This window comes from Excalfactoria chinensis, chromosome 2 (assembly GCF_039878825.1).
Source record: "Excalfactoria chinensis isolate bCotChi1 chromosome 2, bCotChi1.hap2, whole genome shotgun sequence".
Taxonomy (NCBI): Eukaryota; Metazoa; Chordata; class Aves; order Galliformes; family Phasianidae; genus Excalfactoria; species Excalfactoria chinensis.
In genome coordinates, this window is record NC_092826.1 from 118,525,730 (window position 1) to 118,553,603 (window position 27,874).

General features: G+C 40.2%; 1 protein-coding gene across 1 annotated transcript; it reads right to left on the reverse strand.

Annotated features, from left to right (window-relative positions):
* Positions 1–27,810, reverse strand: SDHAF3 (succinate dehydrogenase complex assembly factor 3). The gene is made up of 2 exons (XM_072329060.1): positions 27,568–27,810; positions 1–3,311 (listed from the first exon to the last, which is right to left on the reverse strand). Exons 1-2 carry the CDS (start codon positions 27,748–27,750, stop codon positions 3,108–3,110), a joined length of 387 nt encoding a protein of 128 aa, XP_072185161.1. The 5' UTR covers positions 27,751–27,810; the 3' UTR covers positions 1–3,107.
* Positions 27,811–27,874: the final 64 nt, after the last annotated feature.

Below are 27,874 nucleotides of genomic sequence, written 5' to 3' on the forward strand. Positions count from 1 at the left end.
TACAGATCCAAGAAAAAAACTAGAAAGCCCGCTAGTAATTCAAAAAGATTAAAGCAACTCAAAATAGCTGAGAAATGTAACTCCTTCATAAATTCTGTTATCATTATGTTATTTATTTTTAAGAAAGAAAGAAAATGAATAGCTTCTGCTAGACAGTCAAAGGGAAAAAAAAAGAAGAGAAACTCGCAACACTGAAGTAATAAAACACTGGAGGAATGACTATTTTGTTGTTCTTGTTGAGATCTATTGCTGTGTTTTGCATACCCAAAGTGTGATAATTTCCAGAGACATATTTCTCAAAGCCGTTTGCTTGCTGATACAACTTCAGCCCACGTGTCTTGTTGAGCCACCACAACCTTCCGCTTATTTCCGCACCCTTCTGGCTGCCAAGCAATCAGTCAAGGAGTCAGCATAGACAAGATCCTGCCAAGTTAGCCAATGAACTTTGTCACTCACTTTTAGCTCTGACGGCCAATGAATGAAGGATCACCCAAAACACAAAGGGTCATCCTTAATGGATGAGCTGAACAGAATGAATAGATTCTTGTAAGGGTGGTAATGGCTTTTCAATCATCATCTGCATAAGAGCAAATGTTTTATACAAAACATAAAAGCACAGTTTAAAACTTCGTACTAATTTCTGATGTAGTTGTAATTATCTTTCATTGTGGATTTTTTTTTTCATTATAATTCATTATATTTGTCATAAGGTAATTAGTATCTTTTCCCTAAGCAAGTATTTTGCCACTTCAAATCACCAGCTGCTTGCAGTTCTGAAGTAATTTTGATGGATGTTTTCCTTTGTTAATTATCCATCCAATACTGTGTAAAATTCCCCATAAAAAGGATACCATGCCTTCAAAATAAAAGTGCCTGTCACTCCCTGCCTTCCTCAACAAATGGTCATTAATACATACATTCACTTGCTGCCTGGATCACAGTGTGTCTTACTGCTTGCACTGGCTGCGTTGGAGTCAGCCATCTTTAAAGACACTTTGCTCCTTCATGTGGAATTTTGGCTTTTCTCAGCGTTGATTTAAACAGCAAGAACACAAATGCAGTACAGAACACTGGGCATGAAAGAAAAGAGTTAATAGAAAATGGTGAGTGTGCAGATGTTTACTTAATCTCCAACTCACTTAGGTCTCATTTCAAGCTTGAATTTTTCATACCAAAGAGCAAGTTTTCATTATGAATTCATTTAGCCTCCAGAAATGTGTGTGATCTACATACATATGAGCAGAGTCAGAAGTATTAGCTTCTAGTTCTGTATTTCCTAACTAGCTTAATTAAACTCACAAATGGCCCAAAGTATATTAATCATGGTCCCATATCATAGTATTACAAACAAATTTGAAACAATGTGGATGCTGAAATTAGACAAGTGTATAGCTGTCAAGGAGTGGGACCAAACTGCTGCCAAACACCTGAACACTGTTTCTGAATTGAGTTCATTTCCAGTGAGGAAAGTGCTGGTTACTGTAAATCTGAAGGTAAGAGCAACACAATATATTCTTCTGCCTTGAATTCCAGAGTTGGATTTGATCTTTATAGCCTTTGAAGTATAAAAAGTTTTAGCTACATGTGAACAACAGCATGAGAGTTTTCAGGCTTTATGAACACATCCCCTCTGCTTCCCACACTGTTACTGAGGTGAGTCCAAGGAAAGCAGAAGGGAGCTGCCATTCTCTCCAACCATGTCCTTGAAGTGTCAAGAGCTAAGATTTGGAAACCCCAGCCCTGCAGCCTGGATATCATCTCTGCCCTTTAATCTTTGTTTGGATTTGGCACTCTGCAACCATCCCCTGATGCTAAAGGATGCTCTTATAGCACAAACAGCAGAGCTGCCAGAGGAAGATATACTGCATTAACTGCAAGAGTACCTTACGCTGGAGTCTTGAAGTTGACCTTTCAATAGAAATGAGCAACCTGCAACCTAAAATCCCAGCAAAGGCTTCAGAAATGGGAAGACAGGTATGGGAGGGATAAGCAGTCTGCCCCCCGGATTTGCCCTGATAAGAACCAGGCGTGTAGCTCTGGCAAACAGCATATTGTTACAACTTCAGCCAAATGGAAATGTGCTTACTTGTCAGAGATGTTATTCCCAAAGTGGAAAGAAATTATCATGTCTCGAACACTCCACGGGTAATAGACAGCAAAAGGTCCAGAAATAGAACAAAACTAATAATATAAAACTTAGTTTGGAATATGAAATGAAAGCTGTCTTTTGCACAGTAAGGGAGGTGTTACTTTCTTAGCAGATAAAGTAGGATTGGTTTTTTTTAGTTACAACAGAGTGAGTATTACAATAGGCATGCATAGTCCTGATGAAGGCCGACCCACTACCAAAAATCACTGATGTTTGTTACACTGCATTATGAAATGGATAACTTCAGTAACTGAGGTGCTCATAACTTCTGCCCTACATATATAATAATGAGTAAGTATGGGACACAAAGCTTTTAAAGATTACTTGAACTCTAACTATTACAGAACAAAATAATGAATAGATTTTTAAAAGTTTAGATGTGAATCACAACTGTGAAGCAAATAAAGAATTTCCTTCATACACCAATTATTTCTTCAAAATCAATTTAGTGATGAATTGCATCTTTTATTTTAAAGCACACTCCACAATGAAACTGAAGAAGAATTAACAACAGTACGTTTCTAATATTTCCCATTTCTTTCCATTGAAATGAGTGCACTTCGGCACCATACTTTTGTTCTTTGTCTATTGAATCCACATAAGTAAAAACAAACCTTAACTGTACCTTCTCCATCACAGCAGAGGATGATGTGAAAATGGATGGAAGTTTTGCAATGTGAGTCCTTAGATTAATTAAAACCTTCTATTTTTAAAACATCAAATTAACGTTACCAAATTCTTCAAGTCTCCACCTTCCATCAGGAAAACAAAAACACTGCAATTAACATAAAATTGTCATGATGATTCCATTTTACCAGTCATGATTACATAAGGAGTGAGAGGTACCACCTTCAGAAAGGTTATGGAGCCATCATTCCACAGAGATTACATTCTAGCCCAGTGGAAAAGGAAGTTTCAAAACACTTCTGTATGCATTACAACAAATCTTCAGAATCTTTCAGCTTTTGTGTTCTGAGTCTTCAGAAATGGTGATTTTTTGCTTAGGTTTAGTAGCCTCGTCCATTAGCTCCTTAAGCTGCCCAATCTGTTCATCACGGAAATCATTAAGCTTTTCTTCTGTGAGTTGGATTCCAAAGACAGTCTTTTTTCTAGAGCTCTGTTTGTCCTCATTAATTTGTTGCCATATCAGCTCTGCATAGTTCTAGGAAGAGAGAATAAAAAGGTCACAAAAATAACATGTGCAGGAATCATGTCAGCTTCTTTTAATACCATTTTACTGTACAACTGTGCTCTTATACAACCTATGACAATGCACTAACACCAAATGACAAAAAGAACGTTTATTTCAGAAAGAATCACCTCAATCGACTACTGAAGACACAAAGACCAGAGGGTCTTCTGAACATGAGAACTTCTCTTGGCCATGGTCCTTTTGGACAGGCTAAACTGCATTTTCCCAAGTGAACCTCCCCACTGATCTTCCATAGGGAAGCACACTCACCAGTCAGTGGGATCTTACCTGCTGCAGCGTGCGATATATGGCTACTGAAAGAAAACAGATAAAACACGATACGCAGCGTATCTCAAATTGTTTCTAATACAGAAAAGCCATCAGTGTTAAAGCATCTCTGCCTTGGAAGCAGTGCTCTCAGCAAAGCACTCCATCATGTGCTGGTATGTAGTTCTGCCATTTAAGATCCAGCTTCTACGCAGAAAATGCACCACCTTCTAACTACACATGAACTGTAATGTGGTATTCCAGATGAAGTTTAGAAATAAGTCTAAAAACACAACAGGAGAGAGGGAAGATTATGTCTGCTCTTTCAGGAATATACCACAAAATCTGGTGATCATAATCTGTTTCAGGCAACGAGAAGGAGCAGCATCTTTGTTTTTGCTCTAGCTTTCCTCACAACTTACAGAGAGTGAAAACACAGAGTGTAACTATTTACCAATAGCACCTCCTCTAACAGCAGAGCCAAAACAAACCCCTGCTCAGCCTTCTCAAACAAGGAAAATCACTTCTTCCTTTCTTTTTTGTTTTACTGTTTACTAAAAGCTACATCTTCCAAATACAACAAACCTCCTCTGGCAACTGTGATCCAAACCTCTGACAGATTTTCCAAGGGCATCTTATTCCAGTTACAGTTCACACTCTACTCACAGTATGTGAGAGAGAAGACACAAAGCTGGAGACAAACCAGCCTGCAGGCACAGCAGAGCCATGCTCAGAGTACAAGAGGCAGCAGATGAGAGCAGGAGAGCAGCTGAGCTCAACCATCAGGCTGCCTCAATACTGCAGCTGAGATTGAATGACGTGGATTCTGTAGCTGTCTGCTACAGAAGTACAGAAAGTATTTGCTGTAATCAATAACCACCTTTTTTTGTTTGTTCATTTTCCCAAGAAGTTCACTACCTGAAGCGAATACACAGCTTTCCTCTGTTTTACCAGAATAGCACAGGGATGGGTGACAGCTGAGGTTTTAAAGTATCACCCATTAAGGAAAGGGTGTCAGCTTGTTGCTTACAAGATTTAAGACATCAAATGCAAAAATAAAAGCCCCAACTGCCCAAACAAAAGCTCTGCTCCCTGACAGCCAGAGGAACAGACTGCCATCCTGCCCAGTACATGCTGGCAGGCGTTCACCTGATATGCTGAACAAAATGTATGATTTAATTATAAGAGTAAATAAAAATTAAATTCCCATCTGCACTGGGAAGAATAGCAACCATGTCCTCTGTCTTCTTTGGAGCCCTCCTCAAAGGCAGGCTTAATGTATAGAACATTATATAGAGTCAATGCCTTGATCTCTTCCAAACAACCATCTTCACTTGCAGCCAAAATAATGACAACATTGACCAAACAACAACATCACGGGGCCAGGGCAGAGGCAGCTGCTCAGTGCTTTGTTCAACATCTCAGCCAGTGAGAAGTGATAGCAGATGATTTTAAACCCATTCCTCAGAGTGATATCAGTAAAAACAAGCCTGGCCTGGCAGGCCACCCACATCACTCATTGGAAGTTAACTCCAAATTGCAGCCTTTCACATTCTCGTTCTGTTGCAAAATGTTACACCTGCTGCCAGGGCTGTAGTGTGAAGAAACAATAATGCAAATAGACAGCACAGCGAGTAATGGCCTCCGCTTGGTTTGCACAGAGACACTGGATTTATGTTTCTATACACATTCAGACACATTTCTGTAGCTGACTGACTCTAATGTTTTAATTTTTTTTCCCAAAAAAAATCTCACTTTGTTTCGCTTTGCTTTCTGTTAAGCCAATTAAGCATCAGCTACGTTGTGTTTAAATGGGGGATAAAGCTCATGAAATTCCAGAGCATTAGGACTGTGGCCAGATCTGGAGTCCTCAGCACTGGAGAGATGTGGACCTGTTGGAGTGTGTCAAGAGGAGGGCCACAGAGACTCATGTCACTGGTGTAACACTGCTCCTGCTGGGAGATGCTGTATCAGATTCCACATGTAGGCATGGACATCATCAACATCTCAATGGCAGGAGACCAAACATTTCAGTTCTAAGGCAACAAACAACACTTACATTCAGAAGCTACAATGCTCCTCCAGGAACATCGTGTTCCATTTAAATAGAGCACTAGAAACAAGCTATCTTCATAAAACTATGGCTAAGCTATAAATTTAGTGCTTATATACAAGAAAAAAAAATTAATGACAAGCTGATTTATGACAGAAGTCAACATTTTTTCTTATGTTTTCTTGATCTAGCATCTCCTTCACTACCAATGCCATAGTACAGAATCCATTAATAAAATGCCTAATAGAACAGAAAAGGCAGAGCTGTGCAGAATTCCAACAGCAAAGGTAAGCAAACAAACCTTCTTTAAGACCTGTGTCCACACAGTTTTGCTGGAGGTGCAGCTTAAATAAAATCGTAATTCTCTCTGCATGCACATGCAAACCTCTACTGCTCAAATGAAGCAAACATGAACTCCAGCTCTTGGGCAGTGCGAGGAGATGGAGCGGAATCCCAGTGCTGCTCATGCACACGATGCCAGATTCATTCACCTGCCTCATGAGTTACATTCCAGGAGAGCAATTTGGCTAAAAATACTTGGAGATCTACCTACCACCTTCAGAAACTTGTACAAGCCAGAAGATCTGCTGTTTCTTTTACATTTCAAATTTCAGCCATTCTTGGTGTTTTCTCTTAATAATAGAGAAGCTAAAGATAGAAAGTTACACAGAAGGCAGTGTGTTAAATACACAAGTTTTATTCAGAGGTTTGCTATGTACAAAACCATGAACACTTATAAAACAGACCAGGTACCTTATAAGACCAAGTCCAAGACGAGTCTAAGCACAGAGCAGCTGAGAACCCATCCCACCACTGAAGACAACTCATGCCCCAAAGGAAGATGTAGGTTGAACAGTATCCTATCTTTTCTAATTAACAGACCTAACTGTACTTAATGAGGAGCTCTAACCACAAGCTGCATGAAGAACAAATTCTACCACTTGCAGTGGGATTCTGTAAAACTGATGACTGTTATGTGTCTAAGAGAAACTAAACATGCAGACCTGGGCTGTGCAGGGTGACATGCTTCTTCTTCAACACATAATGACCTGATAAACTGTCCTCCAGATATGCGGGTCTCATCACTACATTCCTTTCTCTCACTGGCTTCAATCAACTTTCTTTTCTTCTTATGGTAAAAAGAAAGTGTTTGTTAACTGGACTTTTCTTGAAAGAAAAAAGACAAAAAAGTACCTCTTATCTTTGAACAAATCTGTAATCCCTCCTCTGGAGCCTGTTTCCTGATTGGGAACCCTGATGTGGTCAGACTCAGTAACACCCTCAAGTGAAATACATCTGAATTACATGGCATTTTCATTTCTGGGGGTGAAAGACCACATCACCATTTCAAATGCACAAGGCTAAAACAGATTTCTGCAGTACAAAGTTATCGGGTTGTAAAGACTGGAAACAACCAGAAAACATTAAATGTTTTCTATAAGTTTGTCAGGAAGGAAAAGCCAAGGGAACTTCAAGAACATCAAGTTCTCCCAAGAGATTCGGGATGGATGCCAAACCAACCCAAACTTCAGGGCAGTGACCGTGGTAACACAGAGATGCACACACTGCACCCAGACTGTACTGGTACCATATGAGGTTGGTTTTCTTGGTTGCTTGCTCATTTGCAGCTCGGAAGGAGAGAATGAAAAATTGTACAGCTAAAATGGAGCCAGGGAATGCAATTATGTACTACTTAGTAATCAGCACGGAGAATTATTATTTGATCAGGAAGGTACAAATGGAGTCCTTTTTTAACACAGTTTACTAATATTGTTAAACTGGAAGAAATGACATTTATTTAGAGAAATGTGAAAGAAGTTCAAGAACCAATTCAGCTTCGCTTACGGCTTAAATGATATGCTATTTTAATTTCCTTCTTCATATAAGACTTATGAGATTGCAACCTGAGGTAAAAGTGGAAAGTCTGTGGCTTGACCATCAAGGTAAACATATATCAATTACCCCATTAGAGTACATCGAAGTGCCTTAGCTGTCATTTGTGGAAAAACAAGCTGTGATTAATCATTTCTTTCTGGATGTACAATACCAACGTAAGTTTTATGTATCAAAGCCAAAATTCAGCTCTCTAAAAGCATTTTGCATTGTCTGATAGCAGCTACAGCCTTTAAGATCATCTCCACTTACATTAATAAGCTTCAACTCAGGTCTTAAAGAGAAAACAAGCTCATTCTAGTAAAGGAGAACAGAATATTCAGCACCCAAGGACCATGAGGATGAGCCAAGGGCTGGAGCATCTCTCCTATGAAGATCAGCTAAAGGAACTGGGCTTGTTCAGTCTGCAAAAGAGAAAATGCATGGAAACCTCATTGCGGCCTTCCAATATTGTAGGGAAATAGGAGGGAAATAAACATCTTACATAGTTAAATAGTGATCGCAGGAGGGGGAATGGTTTCAAACTAAAGGAGGGGAGATTTAGATTAGATGTAATGGGGAAGTTTTTAACTGAGAGAATGGTGAGGTGCTGGAACAGGCTGCCAAGAGAGGCTGAGGGTGCCTCCTCCCTGGAGGTGTTTAAGGGCAGGCTGGATCAGACCCTGGGCAATCTGATCTAGCACTTGATCTAGCAGCTGGCAGCCCTGCTTGTATCACAGTATCACAGTATCACAGTACCGTGCGAGTTGGAAGGGACCTTAGAGATCATCGAAGTCCAACTCCCGGGATTCGAGCCTTCTGTGTAGCGAAGCGGCACTTCTACCCCTTGCTCCACAGGTGGGATTCGAACCCTGAGCCTCCGGTGTTGCAAGCAGCAATTCTACCACTGCGCCACCGGGGCACACATGTAGCAGGGGAGGGGGGGCTGGAACTTGATGATGCTTGAGGTCCCTTCCAACCCAAGCAATTCTACGATTCTATGATTTTGTGACATGCTGGATAGAAAAACTCCCAAGAAGAAATAAATTCAATTCTGAAAAAAGATCAAACTCAAATGTAAACACAGCACAGAAAATGGAACAGGAGCAACAGACTGGAAGTAAGACCAAAGAGATGGTCAGAAAACTGAGTTCCAGTGGCTCACCGAGCTCCTATGATGCTCCCCTTCCTGTGGACAAGCTGCAAAATTCAAGCTGTAAATTCCCCTTAAAATAAGCCATAAAAGAACGAAAGAAAAATAAAAAGAAAATAAAAAATCCAACAAAATCTGAAGCACACAGCAATGTTTAGAAGGCTCTTTAAATTGGTACTAGACACAGAAATACTTGGAAGAGAAATTCATCAAAGCCCCACTGTACTTAATAACATAAGAACCAAAGAACAGAAAACACACACACACAATAAATCAGTCTAGACCTTATCTGTAAGAATTATGATGAAATTATACTGTTACTATTGACAAACCCTGAGGCTGCTGTGATGGGACAAATAAGCAAAGGAAAAGAGAAGTCACACTTCTTTGAAGAACGCTGTCTCACATTTCTATACAAATCCTACTAAATCCTCAGCAACATGAAAGATGCTTATTTATCAGCCCAGGTTTGATGTCACACTTCACACAATGCATGGCAGCTCTCCAGCTGTCCTGCACACTTTTCTCTATTCTGGTATTTTGTTTGGCAACCCTTGTTCTACAGCCTCACGGAAGAGTCAAGGATTCCTCACATGCTGTTCATTTAAAGCAGAGCAAGGGATACGACCTGAAATGATAGCATCAATACATTGTTTTTAGGAACGCAACTTGTTCAGTACATTAGTTATAGTGCAGTATCTCTATTCAAATATTAAGTTATAAAATCCTGGCAAAGTGCTTTACTGCAGCAAATTCCAAGACAAATATCAGCAATAAGAACAGATGTTTTAGATCAAAGAAAACTACAGTCTGTTTTAGAACTATAATCACACAACTACAATTAAAGCACACAATAGAAACATCATCAATTCCTCAGAAGACAAGCACCTTAAATTTGCTATTACTTCTTTGAAAAGTATTACTTCCAGACTTTTAAAGAAGACAATGATTTCATATCTAGGTATTTGCAAAAGCAAAATAAAGCCTGTTTCCAAGACAACCACATCAGTTTCCAGACTTCTAGCTGTAGAATGTTATATATCTTAATTCATGATACTACTGAAAGGCCTTCCATGCATGTTCTTTTCAATTTATGCCCAATGAAACATAAGCATCCACATCCAAAAGAGACTTGGTATCCTTATTTTTCCATTACTCATATTCCTATATGCTCATTAAAGCTAAAACTTTACACTAACAGAACAACAATAAAAAATCTCAAGTACAAACAAAAATTTCATCTGCAAATAGGTGTCTTGCATTGATTTCAATGACACCACAAATAACGTTTCTGCTGAGGGTGCACTGAATTTTTCACTGCAATGGACCCACAGAAGAATAATGTGATTGAATGAATTAGGTAAAACCTCATGGGTAATATTTAATAAGCAAACCAGAAGGTTATTAGCATAAAAGTCAGATCTGTCCCTCAGGGTGGACAGAAGCATCCCCAGTTTCAGCTGAACATGTTCTATACTCCCTGTTCCAAAGCAAATTTGGCAGCTGAATATCATAGAATTGTGGAATTGTTAAGGCTGGAAAAGACTACTAAGATCATCTAGTCCAACCTCAACCAATCGCCACCAGGCTCATTGACCATGGCCCTCACTGCCACATCCATAAGTTTCTTCAAAACCTCCGAGGACAGTGACTCCACCACCTCCCTCTAGTAACACAGGCTGAAATGTAAACCCTGCAGTGGTATTTAGGGCAGACAAGCAATGGGTCACTGAAGATTATTGACCCACCTCTCCAACAGAACGGCACACACACATTGCAAGGTATGTTCTTCATACAGCGCAATGAAGGTGACTAGCTGCCAATAGAAGAAAGCCTAGATACGGGGGGAATCCTATGCTTTCGAGAATAAAAAACATATTGCCACTAGGAAACACTGTTGAATTCTTATAGGGGGGTTACTTAAGAAAGAAGATCATCCAGTGTAGGAATTTTTAAGTCCTACTCTGGAGAAATAACTGTGTAGTTAACCAAATCATCCAGTTAAAATGCAGTCCTTGTTGTTTTTAAATAGCAGCAATACATCATTTCTATGAAAATAAATGCATGCTGATAAAATATTTCCCTTAAAGCAACTGACAACATACTGGTTTGCATCTGTAAAATCACACTGCAGTAAAGATAATTTATTCACACTACTAATGTGTACTTGTTAAAAGGCGAAACAATTAACCCACTAGTCTCTGTGCTACATTCTGGGCAAGTTCTTTTCTTGCTGCTGAGCACCAAAGGTTGCTAGATGACGTTCACATTTCAGATAAGAAATATACTTTGCATATGTATAAACCTACTTGCATTAAATGAACTGTTTAAAAAACCCTCTATATTCTCTCAGTAATAGAATAAATCAAAGCACTTCCTTCCTTTTTGTCTTACAGCTCTCAAAATTATGATGGAAGGTCCTCTGCTCTGCTTTATTTTCCTAAATTATGGTAATATAACAAGCATGCAGCCAGAAAGTCTTCTGATATAACAGTGCAGACAAAAAGGTCAGAGAAATTAAGTTGCCTTTCTAAACATAACCTTAATGTTGTGCTGGGCTTTTTGTTCCTGTTTGTTTTTTTTCCCCTGTTTCTGGAGGTTGAGAAACTTGGAAGCGTACAATCCAGCATGGTTTTTAATTTGTGGTCTGTGGATTTCAGGACAAGCCCTGAACTATTTCAGAAATAGACAGAATTTTTCAGTGAAGAAAGCAAACGCATCGTTAGTCTATTCAAGAGCTGCTGTAAAGGAGGACGCATCTCTTCTATGTCAAAACCTCCACATTTGGGGAATAAAAAAAGCTCGGTCATCATCTGCAAGCCACTCTCTATCTTTCTATGCAAAGAGGATTTTTGAAGCATCTTTCACATTACAGCAAGTAAGGGCTGAGCTGTCGCAGAAGAGCAAAAGATCGGAAAGATGAAGTGCAAAAGGAGCAAGAAAATTTCACTGATTATAGAATCACAGAATACCCTGAGCTGGAAGGGACATACAGGGATCACTGAGTCCAACTCCTGAGCTGCTGAACAGGTTTCCAAATTCAAGAAGGTACCTGTAGAGAGAATTAATTTGAAAGCACTTCTGAAGAACTCCATAACATATTTTCTACTGCTCTTGGGAAAATCAAATATATATCAGATTCAAGCCTGAGCACATTCTTCTATAATCTCTGTACAACACATGCTTCAAAATGAACTCATCTAAATCCTGTTTTATTGCTTCTTTTTTGTTTCTGCCCATGTACAAGGTTTTCCTAACATGAGAGGGGGCTTCCTTTGAATTATTAAATGAGACAAAAAACAAGGTACGAAAACCAAGTAAGTCAGATAGGGTTGTATTTACTTTGAGATGAATGAACATTCAGACAAGAAAACATTAAGCTTTCAGAACAATGATTGACTGCCTGCTTACTCTGAAAAAATGTTCAGGCATTTGGTATTGCTGAACTGAAACGTAAGTTAACTTGCTTTTACAATTTCAAAGATCTTTAAAAATAAGTGATAACATCAAGGCAACATTTCACAAAAGCAAATACACCATGCTGAGATTGCTCAGACTGGCTTAGATCTGCTCTGTGGCTGCCAGCCTCCCAGATGCTTCCACAGCCGAGTGCTATGTTGTTCAGCTTTGGGTAAGGTATATTGACATTTGGAGCAGGAGCAGCTTCCTTCCATGGATGATAGCAGAAATGGAAAGTGCAGTACATCAGTTCTATCCGTGCATTGAAATTCCTGACACAAAGTACTTCTGCTCTGAGTTAAGCGGTACCATTTAATCATTTTAGTATGGCACATCTGCATCTGTTCTAAGGCTCTCTCCTCATTAATGCAAAGATATTTTTTCATTAGTGTGAATAACCAACTGCTGCATTTTTTTATTGGTGCCTTATTGGGAAACATGTCCTTCTCCTACTGCAAACAATGACCTGGAAGAGAGGAGTTTTCAAACTGACTACCTATCAAGTTCTAGAAAAATCTCTATCTGCCAACCATTGGGAATCTGAATAATCGGGTTGCCTTGCTCAAGGTTTCTACCATTCAGACAATACTTCAACTATTGGGATATGTCAATTTGTTGTTTCAAGACTTCTGGTCACCAAGGAATTATCTCAGCTCACGTTAGCATGGCTTTACAAGGACTCTGAAGCTGCTTAAAGCAACACAATGCTGTTTTAACCATTAAAAGTATTTCTGAGCTGCCTACACATCAGTGACTTTCACTTGCTAATCAAGAAAACAATGGAAAAGATATTGTGCACATTTGCTCACAAGTAGGCAGTTACATCATAATCACTTCTTGTCTCACTCTCCGCTCCATACAATGGCCTTTAGAGACACCTATTTAACTTAAACTCCCAGCTAAGTGGCTGCTTTTTAGGCACAGAATTTACCATAGAGTTAGACCAAGACAGCTAACAGGAAGATCTCTAAATTTACCTGAAGACACCAGCAAATAATCTTAAATAACATTTGCATTATCTACGACACAGAGATGCTTGCCCTTGAAACATACTGATGGTAATTTAGGGGGTTTTAATTTGTAGTGTTTTAATAGATCTAGTCTAAAAGGTCTAGTGATTTTGTATGTGTTATTCAGTTAAATATGATTTATGATACAGAAAGTAAGCTATATCATTAGAAGTAAGCTATATTAACAGTATAAGGCTAATATACAGCTTTGCATGCATATCCTTATGCATCTTTTTTTCTTCTTCCCCACAGAAGAGCAATGGGATCATCTGCATTCTACTGCATTCATTTATGAGAAAAATCCAAAATACATTCATTATAGGAGTGGTTTTAAAAACAACAGCTTTGCAAAAAGAAAAATCTCTTTGCAGAATGCAGCACAGTGTTTTATTGCATTTGGCCCCTGGAAAGTTCTGCCAATGGTGCTGTCAAAACTATCACACCTATCTGAAATATCATTAGGATCCCATCTTCCCTCCACAACACCGCCTACAAACAGCCTATTCACAAATGAAAACAAAGAGTAAAGTGAAGTTACCAAGGAAGAAGGAAACCTTTGGTGAGTAACCTAGTTAACATGTGCCTCTGATGGATGCATGGCTGTACCAAAATCCCTAATCAGCAAATGGGATGGCTAAATAGCACAAGGGGTCATGAGAAGTCATCTGGCACAACTGAATGAGAACATCTGAAGGTGAAAAGAAAACGTGAAGCCAAATTAATTCAAAGAGTTCATTTTTGCTATTATTTACAACTTAAAACATTAATACTCTTGCATGCTTTCTGCTAGCCTACTAAATAAATTCAGATGAAGCACTGTTCGAATCTAGTTTAGCTAATGCATCCTAAAACTGTAATAGTGCCAACCAACTGGAACTAAGTCATCAATATTCACAGAACTGATTTTCAAACAAGAAGTCTATACAAACATAGATGCTTAATTTAATCCTATCTTTATCTGTTGCTGTGCATTAGAGGTGTGCATTTGTGCAAATAAGTGCCCAAACAAAAAAGGAAAAAATAACATAAGAATGGAGACAGTACCCACATCCAGTATAACCCTGCTTTCCAAGTCCTTGCCCACTGCCATAAAGGTTTTTTCCAGCAGCTGCACTTCACACTGCTTAGCACATTAACCCACATTTCAGCCACATATGTAATTTATATGACTGATGTTGGCTCCTTAACACAAAATCTCACGAATTAAACTAAAGCATATTAAACACTGTCGAAAGATGCAGCCAACATCACGTCTACACAGTTACATTACATACAAACTAAACAAATAACAGAGTGAAACCAAGCAGTGTGATTTTCAGCTCTTTGGGCTGTTATTCTTGGATAGCAAACAAGCAACGGGCTGTACCACAGGGGAGGCTGACATGTATCTCCAGAGTTCACACTTGCACTTCAGTACCAGCCTATTGTGAATGCAGATTTAAATTATGGCTTTCTGGCTTTTATCACTGTCATTAATTTTGCTTAAACTCCAGAAGCTCTGGGAATTTTCCCAGTTAACACTGGAAAACTGTAAGTAAAATCTTTTCTCAGAAATCAGAAGGATAGGTCTAATATTATTATGGTTTGGATGTCAAAAGATCGAGTGTTATACGCATCTTTCAATGGTAAGCTCTTCAATAAAAAAGCAGAGATAAACTTGTAACCTCGGAAAAATGAAATAATACCAAGGTTCTGTATCACTAGCAGAAGTTAAAACTAATCTAAAAATTCTATCAAATATCTCTTTTTGAATGAAGTAAAAGCAGAAGTGACTTGCTGCTGCTGCGTGCTTATATATTACATGCAATTAATCTCATTAAAGACATGAATATTCTTTTCAGATAATGGTTAAACATGCAAAATGAACTCTAGTTCCAAAAACTTCCCAAACTCTTATCTGATTAATGCAAGATATAGCATTTAAATCTCAAATGGAAAAAAAAAAAAAAAAATGTATTAAAAGCAAGAAGAAACAAATTCTGAGCCCCCTTAAAGCATCAGAAACTCGGGATTCTGCCTTAGTGTATTGCAGTAATTTTGGTCCTGTGCTTAAGATCATGCAAAAAAATTCCACACCATCTAAGCAAATGAACATTTTGTCATTTCCCAATCAAAAGTAATGCAGCTGTCTATCTGAAAACCAAAATGCAAAGCAACAATAACCAACACAGCTTTTTCTGCCTCATGAGACTAGCACAGCATCACAATAGATGACAGACTGGGAGAGCTACAGGCTGGATCTTACTCGAGCCCTCTAGTCCAAGAAGCTTTGGCTGGACTATCCAGTTAGAGCAGTTTGGGTCATCCATTTAAACAGAATGTGTAAGCAGAGAGTCCGACAGAGGCAACATCAGTCACAAAGTGTCAAATCAACATTTACATGGAATCAAGCACACCTTCAATAACCTCTGAAAGTGTGATGGGATTCTATCTAGCAAGCTAAAATGAAACAGCAAGAAAACTAACAAGCATTTAACAGATGCATTCCCTACCTCTGCCAGTAGTGCAACAAACTGCAGCACGCTGGAAATGCATTATTTTGTCCAACATACTCTGTACAGTATATTGTTTAAGCATTAAACAACACAGTAATTGTTTAAGCATTGTTTGTCTCACTGACCTGAAAGCTCTTAAGATGAATCTGTTTCCTGGGGTCCCATTCCACAATCCAGGCAGCCAACACCTTGTCATGATCGATTTTACTCCCCCAGCTTCACTCACCGCCCTCTGATCTGGACACCCTTCCAGCCTAAAGCATCTCAGTGTGTTGTCACCATGGCTGTGCCACCACCCACTCAGTGAAAACCAAGGTAGTGGTCACGTCCTTGTTTTGACCAATTCATTAGTTAAAACTTAATTCAGACCTTGAGTTCTGAGATACAGACAATCTCTGCTGTTTGATGAATACACCCCAGTATGTCTTTATTGGCAGGCAGGCCTACAACTTGGCTATCTTCTTTTCAACATGTCTCTGAAGGTTTTGTAAGGGTGTGTCTTACTAAAATCCACTGAGACTTGTGCTTCTAAGTCATTGCCCTGTTATAAGATCTCCTTTCTTTAAGCCAATAAGGACACAATGCACGTTCATTATTTCATTAAAACTCTCCACATCGTAGCTCTTCTACTCCTACAATAACTCACCCAATAACTCACCACAGTGGCTGACAAAAAGCTTACTGGTATGCTTTGCTGCCAACAACCAATTGAATTTAACAATTCAAGAAGTCAAGCAAACAACTGGATATCATATTCTGCCAGACACCTTCAAACAAATTCTACACATTAAAACAAATGCAAACTATGTTAAATGAAGTGACTGCATAGAGTGAGGCATGAAATTTCAGCACAAAGCAGAACAAAGCAACATGCTGGTACCGGTGACCTAAAGCTGACCTATGCTTTCCACATGATGCTTGAGGTGAAGCAAGACTTGAGGTGTCTTCATGGCTCCAGTGAGGACTCCCTACCTGCTCCCACAGCAGCAGATGCCTGTGGCTGGAAAGCAGAGAGCTGCTGTGCATAGGAATTTCACCTCCATGTGTACCCAATAAGTAGATGAGCCATGTTCAGGGATAGGGGCACACTGGTTCCTTTCATCAGACCAACAACACATGCTAGCAGAATTATTAGTGATCTAGATAACAAGATGAGAACTTAGACAGAATGACTGGCACAGGAAAAAGAAATGCAATACAGTATGCTGAAAACATGCATGTATTATGGAAGGAGAAAGCATTTAGCCAATAAACATGTCAGGGAAAGGCCTAAAGAGGAAGAACAGAAGAAAACCAATTACACTCAACTGTTTGATCACAAGACAATGAGTAAAACACTTTGAAGAACTCCAAGAACTGTCCAGCTCCAGGAAAAATACAAGACTCTTCCCATGTCAGTGTCTGTCAGAAGCGTACTTATGCACCAGCAGCTATTAAGTTTCTCAAATGTGGTGAGGATTTTTTCACTTCAGTACAGCAGTGGCTAGTGCTGGGTGTTTATGTCAGATTAGTTTGCTGTAGCAGGTTTGACTCATCTACAGATCCAGCTGGGAGAAGTAATCTGAGTAATGTGAGGGACGTAGGAGCAGATTACCAGAGATATCGCTATGGAGAGATAAGACACGTTTCTCAAACAGAGAAAAAACAACAGCAAACTTCGGAAAAGCAAATTTCAGCACTATCAGGGGTCAGCAGGTAGAATGCCAGGAAACACAAAGAGGGATAAAAGAATGGTGTGCATCTCCTTTTGTCCGACAAGGGATCAGTGGGTCACCACCAAACATGGCAAACTATCTGGGTAGGTACCAGCTTTTGCTGCTGGCGTAGCAAACTACTCTGATGCAAATCAAAACCAGAAAACACCACTAAATATGATTATGGCCACACCAGGTAGAAAATACAGTGTAATTTTTTAATTAAAAAGCCTTTTCAACATTTTCTGCGGTATTTTAATGAATTCTTAGTTTTCAATAAATAACAAGAATTCAAGCTATAAAAAATTAACTGATTTATATCAGAAAATTCAAAATCCTACTTGTTTGTAATAGATAAACGTGCCTTATAAATTTAGGTATTTGCTGCCATCATGTGTATACTTCGAAAACTGCAGTCTTATGAAGAATAATCACTTCTGATGTATCATCAAAGTCTAAAATCAGCTATCAAACTACACATGAGGGCACTACAGACAGAAGTCAGAAGGTGACAAAGCCTGAAAGATTGCTAATGTAGTATGAATTCTTCCATCAAGAGAGACTACACAGATGGTACTACCATGCCTCAAACAGCACACAAAAATTAAGTCAATTACATAGCCCATATGCCTTTCACTGTGCGACTGAAAAAGGCACAAGCTTGATTATGAGCTAAGTGGCATTTGGTGGTCTACAGAAAACAAACCACTTCCTTTGATTTATTATATACAGATTTTAATACCAACAACACTATTCAGTACCTTCAGTCATGACAGCTCCAAAGAAGCAACGGTCATGGGGAGTTGTATTAAGTTCCCACCCTTTCATCATGCTTCCTCTGGTTCAGATTCAGAAAAGAAAAAAGTAAAAAGAATGAAGAGAAAGAGATGATATTGCAGTGACCTAATCACCTGTTAATTTCCTCTGAATTGTGGATAAGAATAATTCAGGAAAGAAAAAAAGCGTAAAATTAGTGTAACAAATTTGTATCATTCAGAAAATCACATGTAACAAGGGAACATGCATCTACCTTGGGAATTGGTTTCAAACTACGAGAAGGGATATTTATATTGGATACAAGGAAAATGTTTTTTAAGATAAAGGAAGTGAGGCACTGACAGAGGTTGCCCAGAGGGGTGGTGGATGCCTCAGCCCTGGAGACAGTGGAGGTCTGGCTGGAGCTTGCTCTGAGCAACATGATCTAGTTGTAGGTGTCCCCATTCATTGCAGGGGAGTTGGACTAGATGACCTTTAAGGACCCCTTCCAACTCAAATGATTCTATGATTCTACTGCACTAGCCATTCTTGAAAGATGGGTAGAAGATCAACCTAGAGGTTTAGCCTGGTAAGGTAAAAAGTGCATCATGCTGTCTTTTGCCTTTGTTCTGTCTCTCACTAGTGTCTCTGCAACAAGAAATGCGCATACTATCAGCACTTAAGCTCCCCACAAGTCAGTAAGCCTAAATATAAAACTCAGTAAAGTCTGTCTGTAGTATTACTTGTAACTTACTCCTAGTATAATGAACAGTTCATTTTAAAAATCTCATTGACATTAACTTCTGGAAATGACCTTTAAAAATCAATAAATTCAAATGTTGTCAGACTCTCAGATTAAATAAATGTTTCATATCATATCCTTCAAAAATAAAGAAATAAATTAGATTTTAATTAGCAGCTTCCAGACACAGAAATAAAAATGCTTTGCCAGAAATTTGCTGCTCAGTGTATTCCAGGAGTGAGCTGCAGTATGAACAGCAGAATATCAGTTAGAAGAGGCATAGTACATAGAATCAGATTCCATTTTCATTCACAGAATAATATCAATTTTGTGTCTGCACACAAACAGAACAGAAAAGCATTTCCATACAGTACACGCAATTACAGCACTCATAATATTACTGAGGTAATTACAAAATATAGTACTTGACAACACTTGTGGAAAGTTGGCAGTGTTTATACAATGTTGACAGTGGAAATGCATTGAAAACATAGTAACAGCTACCACGCTTATAAACACTACAATCTGTCGGTATTCAAACAAGTGCCAAACAAACGCTAGAAGGAAGGTATCAATTAAACATAAACAACCAGAAATTCCTATACGTTTACAGATGCAGTTTAAACCTGGTTTGTCTGTTCGACCTGCTACACTGTCTTAAAACACAAGTCCAAAAGACTGGTGAATACGTTATCAGGGTATTTTCTCCATCTGCAACCTTAACCCGGTAAGGATTTCTAGACCTGTGTCAAATTAAACCTTTTGAAATGCTCGTCATGGAACATTAATAAAGTAGAATCAGATTAATTTGCAGCAATTAAATAAACTGCTAGAGTCAAAGAGTACTATCTGAACGCATACCATTAATATAACTGATCCCTGATTATTATAACCTCAATACAAAAAAAAAAAGAAATCTGGAGGCTCTCAGAGTTACGTGCTGTTAAGCACATAATTTACATCCTTAGGCTTTTTATTTCCTAAGTTCCAACCACATACACAAGTATTACAATGCTTCACATACCACAGTTATGTACATGCTGTGCTTCCCTTGGCTTAGACAGAATTTTATACTGCCACTAGATGGAAACCTGAATTACCTTTTAAAATCACAGTTCTGCAAACATCCCATTCCTGTGTGTGTTGCTACAGCATCTGGCATTTTTTGCCATGTTCTTATTAAGACATCTTGTCACAAGCTGGCTGATGCAAAGCTGGATTCATCAAAAACATTTCCACGAGCAGTCAGCCACAGAGCTTCCTCTGATGCATATGAATCTACGAGCACTGACATAAACATCCTTGCTCATCTCCCAAGCAAGTGCCATTGAATGCAAGGAGTGAAGTGTTATGCATGTTAGAGATTCAACCTGCTTATACAGCAATCTCAGCTTCTCTATTAAAGTTATAATGAATAAAACTTGCCGTACAGTTCAGGCTTAATTAATCCCACACAAAATATCAAAGGCACTGCATCTACTTTCTGAACGCACACAATGACCAAATTATCTAAAATTTATAAAACTATTTGCCCACCATGTATATATATATAATTCTACCACTTCAGTGGCATTTACTCCACAATTTACAATAACGTGAGGTAACTGGCAGCCATGACCAACTGCTGTGTCCCCAGTAATTCACACAGTGCTTCTTGCAGTGTCAAAACAGTTACAAATAAAAACTGCTTCTAGCAGACTGACTCAGCTATCAGGACAGCCATTGCACTAGCTACATGCACAGACCCAACACATACCATCATAGAACTATAGAATGGTTTGAGCTGAAAGAGACCTTAATGATCACCTAGTTCCAACATCCTGCTGTAGACAGGGTGGCGAGTCACCAGCTCAGGCTGCCCATAGCACCATCCAACCTGGACTTGAACACATCTAGGGATGGGGCATCCACAGCTTCTCTGGGCAGCCTGTGCCAGTGCTACACCATCTTCTGAGTGAAGAATTTCTTCCTAACATCTAATCTAAATCTCTCTTCTTCTAGTTTAAAGCTGCCCTCCCTTGTCCTACTATTATCAGACTGTGTAAAAAGTCAGTCTTCCTTCTGTTTATAAGCTCCCTTTAAGTTCTAGAAAGCCACCGTGAGGTTTCTTTGGAGCCTTCTCTTATCCAGGCTAAACAAACCCAGTTCCCTCAGCCTTTCTTCACAGGAGAGATGTTCCAGCCCTCTGATAATTTCTGTGGCCCTCTCTGGATCCATTCCAACATCTATGCCACAGCCTGAACACAGAACTCCAGATGGGGCCTTGCAAGGGCAGAGCAGAGGTGAACAATCACCTCCCTCTCCCTGCTGGCCACTCCTCCTTTGATGCAGCCCAGGATACTGTTGGCCTTCCAGGCTGTAGTTGCACACTGATGGCTCATGTCCAGCTTTTCATCCACCAGAACCCTTCAATTCCTTCTCGGCAGGGCCTGCTCTCAATGAGTTCTTCTCCCTGAATCCATACTTGTACCTGAGATTGTCTCAACCTAAGCACAAAACCTTGAATTTGACCTTGTTGAACCTCATTCAGATCACCTTGGCCCACTTCTGAAGCTTGTCCAGATCCCTCTGGATGGCATCCCTTCCTTCTGCCATATCAACTGCACCACTTAGCTTCATGTCATCAGCAAACTTGTTAAGGATGCACTTAAACCCACTATCTACGCCATTGTTAAAGATGCTGAAGAGCACCAGTCCCAAGACTGATCCCTGAGGGACACCACTAGTGAATTGCCTTCACCTGGACATGAAGACCTTGACAACAACCCTCTGGCTGTGATCATATAACCAATTCCTTATCCAGTGAGTAGTCCACTCTTCAAATCTATACCTTTCCAACTAAGAGATAAGGATTTGGTGTGGGACCATATCAAAAGCCTTGCACAAGTCCAGGTAGATGACATCACTTGTTCTTTCTTTGTCCACTGATGTTGTCATTTTGTCCAGGAAGGCCACCAGAGTGGTCGGGCAAGATCTCCCCTTGATGATGCCATGCCGGCCGTCTCCGATCATCATGTATGTGCCTTAACAAAGCCACCAAGAAGATCTGTTCCACGCTCTTCCCAGCCATAGATGTGAAGCTCACCAGCCTGTAGTGCCCCAGGTCTTCCTTTCTCCATGTCTTAAAAATGGGAGCCATGTTTCCCTTTTTCCAATCACCAGGGACTCCACTCAACAGTTAGGACTTCCACAAATACAATGAAGAGTGGCTTGGCAACCACATCTGCCAGTTCCTTCATGCATGTTATCTGGTTGCACGGCTGGCATGGTAACATGATAGAAGCATTAAGGATACCAGAGTCAAAGCTTATGAATTTGGAAAATACAGTAAAGGTCTAAAACAAAATCTCAGTTTTGCCTTTAAGTTTTACTTTCCATTAAGTCCAGACCACACTATTACTAAAACAGGAAAGAAGAAAAAAAAAAAAAAAAAAAAAAAAAAAAAAAAAAAAAAAGAAAAAAGAATTAAAAAATGGTTTATTTTCATACAAGTTAAAACACACAAGAAACACACAAGAAACTGCTGGCGTCAGAGTAGGCAAAGGAATCTGATGGAGAAAACACTGTTCTCTAGCTGACAAGTACTCAATGCCCATTCCCATGAGGTTCAGACCCCACACATGCCAGGCCACTCCTCTGTGTCAGAAATCCCCCAGGCTGCTGGAGCCTTAGCAGAAGAGAAGTGGGCTTCCAATCCTGCTTCTAATCCTACTCTTGAAGGAGCACTAGAAGGATGGGAGTAAAGCCAAGGAATTTCATTACCAAGAAGTGTTGTTATAGGGATCCATTTTGATTCTTCAGCTATTTGGTTTTCATATTGGTTTTTTGTTGCTTTTTGGTTGTTGTTTTCTTTTTGTTTGCTTGTTTTGTCAGAGGGGTCTTCACACATAAAAGCTGGTTCAGGGATCTCACCAAACCTGGGGTGCCCCAAGGAAAAGCTTCCATCTTACACAGGCAGACTTCAGATCTGGCTCCAGAACAGGTCATCCCCATGTGCAAGGTCAGGGCAGCAGGATGATTCCCTGCATCTGGCCATAGTCAAATCTCACAGTACTCCTTCATTTATCAGCCATAACCATCCAGCTTTCAGAAAAGTGAGAAATTCCTTCCTGCTTCTTGAGAGATATCAAAGAAAACAAAGGAAACTGTCTCCAGGTCAGTGCTTACAAATTAAGACTCGGTGGCTACCCTAAGTCGCAGCTAAATACGTAAGTCTCAGTAGGAATTTACCCTTAATAAGAAGGTTTTCACTCAGATAGTCATAAAAAAACACTAAAAGCAAATTCCAACGTATCCGGTAATATTACAATGAAATATTACTCTTAAATCCTATTTCACAGTTTTCATTAAAGTCATAAAATGGCAAAAACCTTAAAGTCATATTTCACTTCCAAAAAAATGTACTTCCTTGTCAGGCAAAGAGAAGACCACTTATATAATGTACTTTACAGAAACTTAAAGCATAATATAGAAAGTTAGCAGCAGTTTCAGACTAAGGCAACCCATATGTTCCAATCCTCTCCCAGTCTGATTCTAGTGCTGGCGACAGCTTCCTTGTCTGCCCAGTCAATTTGTTTGGACATTCGCTCTTCAAACACTCGTTTCAACTTCTCAATGTGCTTTTGAATGCCAGAAGCTTAAAAATAAATCAAGAAGGGGGAAGGAAGATCATTTTAGCCAAAAGAAATAAGAAGCAAAACATTTGTTATACCCAGTCACCAGCAGAAAGAGATGCATCGTGACAGCTGTGTCCTGAGAGATATTATAGGTCCATGCCACAGATCATTCCAGGAAATCAAACACTGCAAGTGCCAGGCAAAACTGAAAACAAATTTGATGAATGACAATTACTTGTATCATTTCTGATATCACGTTAACTAGAAAAATTAGCCATTCTTGAGAGGTTAAGTGACCAGTTCCCCAGACAGAGAGATACAGTTCCATCTTAATTTTGCCAATATAATGCCCAGCCGTATTAACAGCAATGAAAAATAGTCACCTTTCTTCTGAGTGAACAGCGGCAGGTGCCAGCTCCCTAGTCAGTCTCAGTTAATTTGAAAGCTTATAAAAAGGCTTTCTGAGTGAAAAGAGGCCAAAGCATTTTGAAGGCAATTTATTCTATCTCTCTGATGTGAGAAAATGTCACGTAATTCTGCAGAATGATTCTGCTCATCTCAAGATAGTCCAGACCTTCCACTCCACAAGGTCAGACTTTTTAAACAAGGTAAGTATGAAATTACCTATTTCAAACTTAAAAGAAGAATTTCTTAAATGATGTAAAGCAAACAAATACTTGAATTACTTAGTTGAATATTCTACATTATATCAATTGTAACCTGGAATGAAGCAATAAATATTACCTTAATATTACCTATTCTTATGTAAGCATTCTCATCAGCTACCATACAATTTAGAAGACTGTTGAACTAATTCACTTACCATATCTGTCAGCATTAATTCAATAGCATTCCAAGGTAATAATCACTATCAATCTAATTATATCAGCCACCTCCTGTAAATGAGTACCAATTATTTTAATTAAAATATTAAATATTTAGAAAATAGGAAGGAGCATATATTAATAATTGATACACTTAATTTGAATCTACCTGAACAGCCATAATTCCTGAACAACAAAGCCTGCTTTCTTTACAACTCCCTTTAATAAGTCCCAATGGGTTTCAAGAAGCGAAGCATTAATCCAACAGAAATGATAGGAAAAACATGATTTTCCTATTTTGTAAACTCAAACAAGTCAGTCTGGATTTGCCACAAAACGGCATTTTCTACCAACACAAATTGTGATAGAACAATAAATCTCCCCCTTTCACTATAAGTCAAACAAGGGGTTCTTTTCCCATCTCCGTTAACATTAAGTGATACTGCAGCAGTATAAGGGCAATACAGGAATTCTTCCAGAATCATCCACATACTGAGCTGATGCTATTTGGGGGTCTTTTCAACACTTATTTCAATTTCTGCTTAAACTTAAATCTAAGAAATCTCTCTTCAACGTTCTACTTGTGCTTCTGTGCACTGTAAGTATGTTCAAAGTGACAGCACCCATTTGAGAATTAGAAGGCCCATCCTGGTTCTTCACTGAGATTTGGGTTCTTCCCCACTGTAGTGTAACAGAACCTAATACCAAAGAACTGCAGCAATTTTAAAAGCCATGCCCCATGAAAATAAACTTCCTTTTAATGGTTCTTGGATTAGGCACCTTGTTCTTGCCTAATCCATGTCTTCTACAGAGTACCTCAACTACCTGGTTCAGGCCTTCAGGGGCCGCAAACCTCAGCACGCTGTGAGAGGCACAGTCCCAAAGGCCAGAAATGTGAAGGTCTGACTTAGAAATTCCACTCTTGAAACAGATAATAATCTGAGGGAGAAAAACCCCAGAAAGAAACAAAAGATTAAAGGAAAGATGAGAAGAGCCACATTAACCACTTGCTAATACAGCCCAGCATCTTGTTAGAAGAAAGGTGTATTTGCAAAGTTCTTACTGCTCACGCACTCAAAACAGTTATTAAATTAGTTTCATTTCTTTGAATGTATCATAACTAACAGCAATGCAGGCCAGGTTTCAAAATCCACATTCCGTTCCTCGTAATTTCATTTTTGCCACTTTTCTCTGTAATCTACTTCTAAAACATTTTTAAACTGCGAAAGGTGCTCAACCGTTTGTTCACAGAAATGGCTAAAAATACCTCAGTGTAAACACTGTTTTCCTTTAAATATATATATATATAAGGAAGATTTCACCACTGAAAATAGTAACTTGCAACTTGTCTTTTTAGCTAGTGCTAAAACTGGAAACAGTGAAGCAGAAATGTCTGAGCACTATCAAATAAATTGCAATTGAGAATTATAATAGCATCAGCCACTTGCAAAATAGATACAAACTTTCCAGCTTCATCAATCAGTTGGTAAGCACCAAATAAAATATACTTCTTCCTCTCCTCTGAGGAGGATACCAGGCAGTACTTTCCCACCCCATTCCTTAAACCCCAGTGTTGGGTTAATGGATCTGCATTACTCCCTGTGTTTTAGCGACTCTATAGCTAACAGACAGATGGTTGGGCCAGGTCCCCTCCAGCACCCTTCCATCCATCAGTCTTCAGCTCTGCACATCACCTGTTCTAATCAACTCCCAGCACAGAGCAGAGAACAGAATGCAATTTTCCTCCATAGCAAAGAAAATAACTTTCAGAATAAAAAGAAAAAAAAAAAAAAAAAACCTAGTATTTCAATGAGTATGAAAATTAACTGGAAGCTTCATTGTCTATAAAGTCCTAGAATCTTTTGAATTGGAAGGGACCCTTAAAGGTCACCCAGTTTCCGAACAGGGAAACCTAGCTAGACCAGAGCCCCATCCAGCCTGACCTTGACTGTCTCCAAGGACAGGGCATCCATCCACCACCTCTCTGGGCAACCTGTTCCAGTGCCTCACCACCTTTACTGTGAAAAAAACTCATTCATATGTCCAATCTAAATCTCCCCTTTTAGTTTGAAACCATCTCCCCTTGACCTATCACAACAGACCTTGCTAAAGAGCCCATTCTCTTCCTTCTTATATTCCCTTTAGACACTGAAAGTTCACTCAGGTCTCTCCAGAGCCTTCTGTTCTCCAGGCTGAACAGCCCCAGCTCTCTCAGCATGTCCATATAGGAGAAGTATTCCCACCCTTGGATCATTTCTGTGGCCATCCTTGGGATGCACTCCAACAGGTCAATGTCTCTCCCGTACTCGGGACTCAACATCTGGATGCAGTACTCCAGGTGAGGTCTCACAGCTCAGAGCAGGAAGGTGGTACCACCTCCCTTGGCTTGCTGGCCATGCTTCTTTTAACAGCCCAGGATATGATTGGCTTTCTGGGCTGCAAGGGCACACTGCTGGTTCATACAGGCACATCTCTCATCATCATCTGGATGCTCTAACTGAAAGCTCTTTTCCTTCATGGGCTATCTGTAACATTTCCTTGTTCTGTGGACTTCTGTAGGGCTTACTGATCTGTCAGTACCTGACTGCACCCAACCATCTCAAGAGTCCCTTCTCTGGTGCTTGTGAAATGTCACAGAATCACAGAATACTCCAAGTTGGAAGGGATCCATAAGTATCACTGAGTCCACGTCCTGGTTCCACACAAGAGCACCCAAAATCCAAACCCTGTGCCTGAGAGCTTTGCCCAAACACTGTTTCAAGTCCATCAAGCTTGCTGCCTTAGGAACTGTTCCACAGAGGCAACAATACCACTCAAAAATGAAATACAAGTTCATGTGGAAGCTATTTACACATGTATATTCAGTTAATTGTAATTGCACAACTAGCTACACGTGTAGCTATATATATATATACATATTTATGTAACATATATGCAAATTACACCCCGTAATTTCGTATCTGTTTAACACGCAGAGATAACTAATTATATAATTGTTACACGTTGGTGTGCGCACAGTTGTGGTCACACGCCTACAAGGCAACGGCAGACCCCAGCACTGCTCTGGCCCCGGGCTACCAGCGGGGCACGCACCCGTGCGGGGAGCGGGGTGTCCCCGCCACAAGCACGGGCTGCGGCAGCGAGGGGACCACCGGGCTGAGCACGGCCAGCGAGCACCGCCCGGGCTATCAGTGTGTTCAGGGCGGCCTGACCCGCCGCAGCCTCCCCCGCCACCCGCGGGGCCGGGCCGTGCAGCCGCTGAACGCCGCTTCACCGGGCACTTGCCTCCCATTCCCGCAGGAAGCGCTGTGCCTCGGCGGGCCCCGCGGCCTTGTGCTTCCTGAACTCCTCTTTGACGTAGCGGTCGCCCAGCTCCCGCAGGGCGGGCGGCAGTGCCCGATGCAGCAGCAGGATCCGCCGGTAGAGGCCCCGCGCGCCGCCCGCCCGCGGCCCGAGCGCGCCCGGCATGGCGGCGGTGCCGGAGCCGTCAGGCGGAGCCCCGGGGCCGCGCTCCGCCCTCGGCAGAAGGGGCCCGGCGCGGGGCGGCCGCGGAAAGCCTCGGGGGTGGCCTCAGCTCGGGAGGGGTGTGCAA